Raw genomic sequence first — 8,075 nt, forward strand, 5'->3', positions numbered from 1 at the left:
ATCATCCCAACAATATCGGTACCGCATCGATTCCGACCGAACAATACTAGTACAGGTATCTGTACTATCAGAACCATTATTGATATTCGTGTTGTAACTTATATGGTTTTCGATTGATGCAAAAGTGCAACACACGTAACGATATTATGATGACTTTATCTTTTGGTGTTTATATATCTTTCGGTCAAGTTCGGGTACAACACCGATACCGTAATGTATAAACTACAAACCGATATTGACTGAATTCCTACCGCAATACACGGCTAGTTAATATAGTTATGACTTAAATAGTTCGTACCATGAAAAGACTGGGCACAGGTCATGTGATAATTAAATAGTTTAATTACCGCATAATCCAGAATGAAGAACTATTTATATATTACAATCGAACACTGGAAGTAGACATATAATTTGTTACATTGATAAAGCATCTAACTTGGAACAAACTTCTAGTTATTAAAGGCATACAATACAAATATATTATGGGGATGCGCCTCAGGCGCAAAATTAAGCTAAATATATAGTGGCCACAGTGCTGCACATAATTAATATGCAGCAGCTTATTTACTATAAGAAGGAAATTTTTTTCCTTATGATAGTATATAACATGTAAAATCATACCATACCGTAGATGAAAGAAAACACGTTCATCTCACAACTGCATGACATGTTAATGGCCTTTTTAGCTCAAGAGAGAGTTTGAGGCACTCTGAGAGGTCTACCTTTGTAGATGGAAGCCACTTGTATCGTTGGAGAAGTCGTGCAAGCCATAAGCTAACTGTGGCTAACCCTAGCGACTTCCCCGGGCAAACCCTACGCCCAGAACCAAATGGTGCAAGCCTAAGGTCCGAACCCAAGATTGGAAAATCTTCTTCCATGAACCTTTCCGGCTTGAAGTCCCATGGATTTTTCCATATGGAGGGGTCATGTGTGATGGCCCACATGTTAACCATAGCGGTGGTTCCAGCTGGGACGAAGAACTTGCCTACTTGGACATCATGAGTCGAAAGGCGAGCCCATGAAAGTAATGGCCCTGGAGGGTGCAACCTAAGGACTTCTTTGATTATGGCTTGAACATAACTAAGATTTGGGATATCTGAGTCTTGAACCACCCTATGTCCGCCTACGAGTTCCTCGATTTCATGTTGAGCCTTTGCTTGAATGTCTTGGTGCAAAACCATTCTTGCCATGATCCATTCTACAAGGATGGCAACTGTATCCGTCCCCCGAAATATCATCTCCTATACAAGTTTGATTAAACAAATTTATTATTTAATAGCTTAATCATGAAAATATTATATGTTATGAAATCTATATCGATCGCTCTATTATAATTTTATTATTTTTTTTTTGTAAACTTCTCAGTGCTTAAGTATGGTGTCTTCTTGTAATGTAAGTCTTGATTATATTTATATATCTTTGAACAATCAGCTAGCATGTCTTTATGAAGTTTGTGGACTTAGTTAACTAAAGCTAGTGATCATGTGCCAAACAAATAAAACACACACATATTTTATATATATAAATTGGGAGGTATACCAGTTACTTTGTTATAGATTTTTTTAAACGGCAATTAATTTAAAAGTCTGGCTATCCGAGCTAACTCAATGGTAAAAGGCAATCTCACACGTTTGAGACCGCAAACAGCGTTCAGTAGACCAAGCCCACTATCACCAGTTTCAAGAAAAACCTGTCGTCTGCTATGGTAAAACTCGGTTATAATCAGATTTAAACTTGAGGCCTTTGATCTCCAACCAAATCTTCACTTACCCTCCGGTACCAATTGAGTTACTAGCTCATTAGCATTATAGATGTTAGTTTGTCACAAATTAGGTCTGATAAACCTATTACTATTGAGGTAGCTAGCTAGTAACTAGTTTAGTCAAAGTTCCTTTGATACAAACCTACAAAGTCTTTTTTATTCTACCAACCTTCACTTTTGACCAAAACAATCTAACCTTTTCTTTATATTTTCTCTTTACCGGTCTGACTAGAGATATAAAATTTGGCTTATATCCAACATTCTGTTTGGAAAAGTGATGCCAAATATTTATGAGAGATATGCTAAATAAATGATTTTGGGACACACATCCATGTTAAAAATATCTTCATTATTAAACAATGAATTAACTCTCAGCTTTCCATTTTATAGGTTTCCAAACTTCATTTGATCTTAGAAAGATAGAGGATTTTATATTATTTAAACCGTCATTTTCACAATCATATTTTCAGAAAAAACATGCCACCTCTGATCAGCGTATTGTATTATACAGAATGGTCCTTTATAACTTATAGGACCATTTCTCTTTAATCATTTGGGCCTCTGACGTTCATATGTCTTTGTTTCAAGCAAAGCTTACATCTCTCGAGTTTTAGAACAAATATTGAAGAATTCATATATAGCATTGCAAAAATTTTTGTCATCCCTATAACTTTACCGTATTTATCTCGAGTTTAAGAACAAATCTGTTGGTTTCACTGGTTGATTTCTATATTTAATCTTACGATCTTTGTTAATATTAGTGAGTTTATGGTTTCATGTAAAATCCAAAGGCTCACGAACCCATTATATTCACTACATACTGATATGAATTAGGTTTAACAAAAAATATATATGACTAGTAGCTAGTATTAAGTTAGATGTAACCTTTGCATGTTCATAAAAGAAAGTCACGGGTAGTTGCTTCATGCCATGCATATGAGAGGAAAATACGGCCGTGTGTGTGTGAGAGAGAGAGGAGTGGGGGGGGGGGGGGGGAGGGGGGGAAGGAAATAAAATGTGTAGATATAGCCATATAGGTATACATATATAATTAGAGAGAGAACAAAGAAATACATGTACATATATACATAATATCATGCATATACACAATATGACATGTGTATCAAATGGCCATGTCATAGTAAGTGGCGGATCTAAAAAAACGTTATAGGGGTAACATTTCAAAACAAAGGGGTAACGAAATCGTAAAAAACGTCAATTTTTTTCAAAATTTACACTACCGCCAGAGCATCAAGGGGTAGCGGGAGCTACCCCTATTATAGTGCTAGGTCCGCCCCTGGTCATAGTGGTATTCATGTGTGTAAAATGAAATTGTGTCTCTCCTCAATAGATCAGATCGAGGGTCCGAGTCTCGCGATGAAAAATAATGTAAATCAAGGGTAGATTGGATTGATGTTAAAAATATGTGTGTGTGAGAGAGAGGAAGAAAACAAAAAGAAAAAGAAAAGAGAGACATACCCACAGAACAGCTACCATATCAGCATGAGTGAGTTGATCCTCTTCAGGCAAAGATAACAACACACTAAGAAAGTCATTTGGGCCATTGTTTGTACCTTTAGTACTGTCTCTTTTTCTTTCCTCAACAATTTGACCTACAAGACTTTTGACTTTCAAAGTCAACTTGTGACATCTCCTCTTGAGTCCAGTAAAGTCTAAAACCCTAATTGGAAAGTAATCTCCCCAATGAAATTCACTTATCAACTCATATCCTTCTTTCACCATAAACCCTAATTCTTCTTCTATTTCTAACCCTAATCCACTCCCAAACACACTCTCTATAATATTTCTCAAAGAACCCTTTTGTAATATCCCTCTTAACTCCACAACCCCTCTCACACTCATCTCATTCGACACCTTTTCCATCATTTGATCACACACACGTTGTCGAAGACACTCGAGGCTCGAAACCCTTTTGGGAGAGAACATATGGTTTGCAGCAATCCTCCTGAGATGCCTCCAGTACATCCCCGAAGGTGCAAACCCAATGGCTCGCTCAAACATCAACAAACTAGCTGATTCCTTTATGGGACGGTCCGAAAAGACACTTCCACACAAGATTTCCTTAGCAGTCTCCGGGTGACTAGTAATCACCACCCGAGTTGAGCCAAGGCTAAACGCCATAAGGCGAGTTGCACCCATCGAACTCGCTATAGAGGCGAGCTTCCGATGAGCATGAGGGCCCATTTTAGGTAAGATACCTAGGAAAGGCCAACCGACCGGACCGGGGATCTTAGTCGGGTTCAAATCAAGATTTCTCCATGCAAACCCGCCGGGGACTAACCATATGTTAACAAAAAAGGGAAAGAGAGGCACAAGAGAAATGAAAAGGAGATGTGGGAGTGAGAGATTGTAAAAGGCCACCACAAAGCAAAGGACTAGAAGAAAGATTTTCATTTTCTTGATGAGACTTATGCAATTAGTGCTTAGGTAGATATGTGTAGTGAGTTATATTGCATGTGAGATGGCTTGTATATATAGTACATCATGGAAAAAGATTAGTTCTTGTGATTGGGTATGTTAACCCAACCATGGTTAGTTAATTAGCAAGTATTTGGTGTTGTTTCATCATTTGCTATAATTTATTCAATAAATTAATAATTATTCAAACTATCGTTTCAAATATTGGATTCAGAAGTTTAGATGATGAATCCAATAAGACTATTTTCATAGAAATAAGTAACCCTTCTTTAAGAAATCTCATTTAACATGGAATTGAACTAAGGTTGTAATGAACCGAACCAAATTGAATGGAATTTTGTTCGTGTCCGTTCGTTTAGCATTGAAATTGTCGTTTACAATCGGTTTACAAACACATATCAACCGGAAATTCTTGTTCGTGTTTGTTTACTAAGGAATTGAACTTGTTTACAAACGGTTCACGAAGAAAAACAAACAATATGCCAATTTAAAAATACAACCACATTCTTAACCCCAAACATTAGACATAATCACCTTGTTAACCACTTGTAATAATAATCATAAATATAATTATCCCAAAGCAAAGGCACAAGTTAGACATAATAAGCAAACACATCATTATCCCATAACAATGTTTTAAAGATCTAAGTTTTTCTAATGACTAAACATAACTAAACAAAACAAGCGACCATGAAGGTCTTAGCCGATATTAGTGATAGTATTTTAGGAATAGATTATCATTGATTTTAGTCATATATATCTCTTAAATATTCTTGTATATCTCCTATTTTTACGATTGTATTTTCCTTATTTAAAGGGCAACATTATTCAATACATATCGATCAACATTCATACCATAAACACTTTTATGGTATCAGAGCTTCGGTTCTGAAACAACCACCAAAAAGTTCCGATCTCCCTTAATTCCGACTTTTTTTCCTTTTTTTTTGGTTTGGATCAGATTCAAAGGTTCATTTTTCGATCAACATAACAAGAGACGGCGACAGCTCCTCTAAGAAACCCGAAGTCCCCCATCACCCTGCGTATTCGGTCACGAATATTCAAACCAAGATTCGTACCCTAGATGGCACCAAGGTCACCTACTCATCATGGACCAAACTAATCAAACTACACGTCGTAGCCTACAAGGTCCTTGACCACATCGATGATACCCCAATGCTTTCAGAAACTGCGCCCGAGTTTGCTTTCTAGAAAGAGATTGATGCTCTCATTCTGTAGTGGATTTATAGTACGATTTCGGATGACCTTTTAACACGGGTTTTGGACACTGACTCAATGGCCTGTGCAGCTTGGGTGAAAATCGAAAAGATTTTCTTGAGCAACAAGAACGCACGCGTAGCCGCGTTAGAGATGAGGTTTGTGAATCTGACACTTTCATCTTGTTCCTCTCTTGATGACTATTACCAGCGATTGAAGGAACTCGTTAATCAGCTTGGGGATGTCGATTAACCAATCACCGAGTCTCGACTCGTTCTTCAGTTAGTTCGAGGCCTGCAATCTGAAAATGATACCATCGCCTCCCTCATCTACGCTCAGGACGCCAACTGGGATCTTGCACGCTCCATGTTACATGATGAAGTTATACAACAAGAAGCACGCCAATCCTCGCAATCCATTCTCGTTGTTGTGACGCCCTCCGACCAGCTACCACCACAGCCAAACTCGGCTCCGCAACCTAACCGAAACCCGAACTCGGCTCCGCCAACTTACCAAAGGGGTCGGGGACGTGGTCGCGGTCAAGGTTACCGTGGCTCTCGTGCTAGTCGTGGACACGAGGGTGGTAGGAACCAACAATCAGGTAACAAAAATTGGGATCCTCAATTCACTGGCTACCCGCAATGGGCCTAGTGGAACACACCTCCTTGCCCTTACCCGACTTAGTCCACTTTGCAGCCCACAAACTTTGGTCAATAGACCCCAATGGTTCAGCCCACTCCTCAAGCCAACTTTACATATCAGCCTGTTGATGCAGCCCAGTACACAACTTACCAACCCATGGTTTCTATACCCCAACAACAGCAGCCCAGTTACAATGCTTTGAGCCCATCTGATCTACAAGCCACCTTCACTACTATGCAGTTGCAGCAACCAGATCCATCCATCATGGATACAGGGGCTGAACGACATGTCACTCTTGACCAAGGTATGATCCAACAACCCTCATCTTCACCTATTTGTAGTAAACTTTTGGTATGCAATGGTCAATGTTTACTAATTCTTGGATCCGGAACCGGTTTTCACACCATAAATAACCGATCCTACATCTTGCCCAATATACTTTATAGCCCTAAAGTTATAAAAACCTCATATCTGTTAGACGTTTTACTCGTGATAACAATTTATCTATTGAATTTGACCCGTTTGGTTAGTCTTTGAAGGACCTAACAACTGGACAAATTCTTTCGCGCCACAATAGCACTGGGGATCTTTAGCCGCTCACCGCTCCACAACTTCTGCCCCCTGCTTGTTTCATTGCATCTACTTCACTACCTTGGCATGAACGTTTTGGCCATCCCGATGCTCAAGTTATAGATATTTTAAGTCTCAGTTTTAATTTTCCATGTAATCAAAACAAGTCATCATTTTGTCATTCTTTTTAGTTATCTAATAGTAAACGTTTACGTTTATATACTTCAAATACGTTTACTTTTTCACCATTTGACATTATTCACTCTGACTTGTGGACTTCCCATGTGCTTAGTAAATAGAGATACAAATATTACATGGTTTTAATTGATAATTTTTCTCATTTCATTTGGGTTTATCCATTAAAATATAAATCTTAAACTTTCCCAACCTTTGTTAAATTCCATCACTTGGTTTCCACCCAGTTTAACAGAAAAAATAAAACTTTTCAATGCGGCTTAGGGGGAGCTTGACAATAACGCATTTAAAACATTTGCTTATCAACATGGCTTATTATTTCAGTTTTCGTGCCCACAAACGTCCTCCCAAAATGGTCGAGTTGAGCGCATGATTCGTCGCCTAAACGATATCATCCGCTCCTTGCTTATACATGCAAATCTTCCGCCTCTCTTTTGGGTGGAAGCTCTCCACACAGCCACATATATTCACAACATCCTACCAACGAAACGTTTAAACTTCTTTACTCCTACCTATACCTTATACCTACGCCATCCAACATACGACCATTTACGGGTGTTCGGTTGTGCGTGTTACCCAAATACATTTGCCACTCAACCCCATAAACTTCACAGTCGTTCTGTGCGATGCATTTTCTTAGGCTACCCTTCAGATTTTAGAGGTTACCGGTGTTTCGATCCAACCACTGGTTGTAAAAACCCGCACGTTCGTGCTTGTTACTCTCACTACACTCGTTACGCCTAGCGTCAGAGATTCGGATCATAATGTAACTACATCGCCTATAACGCTATTTCGCATATACTCGCATACTTTCACATGCTATATCGCACATCACAACGCATACACTAACGTTAACGATGACATCACGTGAATAGTTAAGTCACTCCCATCGATCGTCGTGATGCAACGCAATCACGCTAACGACGACATCGCGTGAGTACTTAAGTGGTTCCCATCGATCGTCGTAAAGCATCGCAACGCTAACGCAGACTCAAACACAATTACTTATGCTATGACCTGTTATATATATATATATATATATATATATATAATAAAAGGTGTTGAAACTATCTAAACGCGCACTCACAGGCACGCGCAACTCAATCTATCGTGCTTAACACGACGCTACTTATATCGCTAAATAGCTTAATGTGTCCACAATACTTAACGCAACAAAACACGTCGAACGAAACGAAAGTCGAAAAACCAACTCGCACAAGCCACCCGGTCGAATGACCCTTCGAACGAA

The 8,075-nt window shown here is 38.8% G+C and overlaps 1 protein-coding gene across 1 annotated transcript; it reads right to left on the reverse strand.

Annotated features, from left to right (window-relative positions):
- Window positions 1-358: 358 nt before the first annotated feature.
- LOC110926296 (cytochrome P450 78A4) lies at window positions 359-4,240 on the reverse strand. Its single transcript, XM_022170046.2, has 2 exons — window positions 3,242-4,240; window positions 359-1,241 (listed from the first exon to the last, which is right to left on the reverse strand). Exons 1-2 carry the CDS (start codon window positions 4,175-4,177, stop codon window positions 648-650), a joined length of 1,530 nt encoding a protein of 509 aa, XP_022025738.1. The 5' UTR covers window positions 4,178-4,240; the 3' UTR covers window positions 359-647.
- Window positions 4,241-8,075: the final 3,835 nt, after the last annotated feature.

Source organism: Helianthus annuus, chromosome 17, assembly GCF_002127325.2.
Source record: "Helianthus annuus cultivar XRQ/B chromosome 17, HanXRQr2.0-SUNRISE, whole genome shotgun sequence".
Lineage (NCBI taxonomy): Eukaryota > Viridiplantae > Streptophyta > Magnoliopsida > Asterales > Asteraceae > Helianthus > Helianthus annuus.

What these genes read in the sequence shown, in the direction of transcription:
- LOC110926296 (XM_022170046.2), bottom strand. Translation starts at nt 4,177, where the DNA reads ATGAAAATCTTTCTTCTAGTCCTTTGCTTTGTGGTGGCCTTTTACAAT. An exon ending in ATATGGTAGCTGTTCTGTGG is followed by an intron (nt 1,242 to 3,241) that starts GTATGTCTCTCT and finishes AAACTTGTATAG; the next exon opens with GAGATGATATTTCGGGGGAC.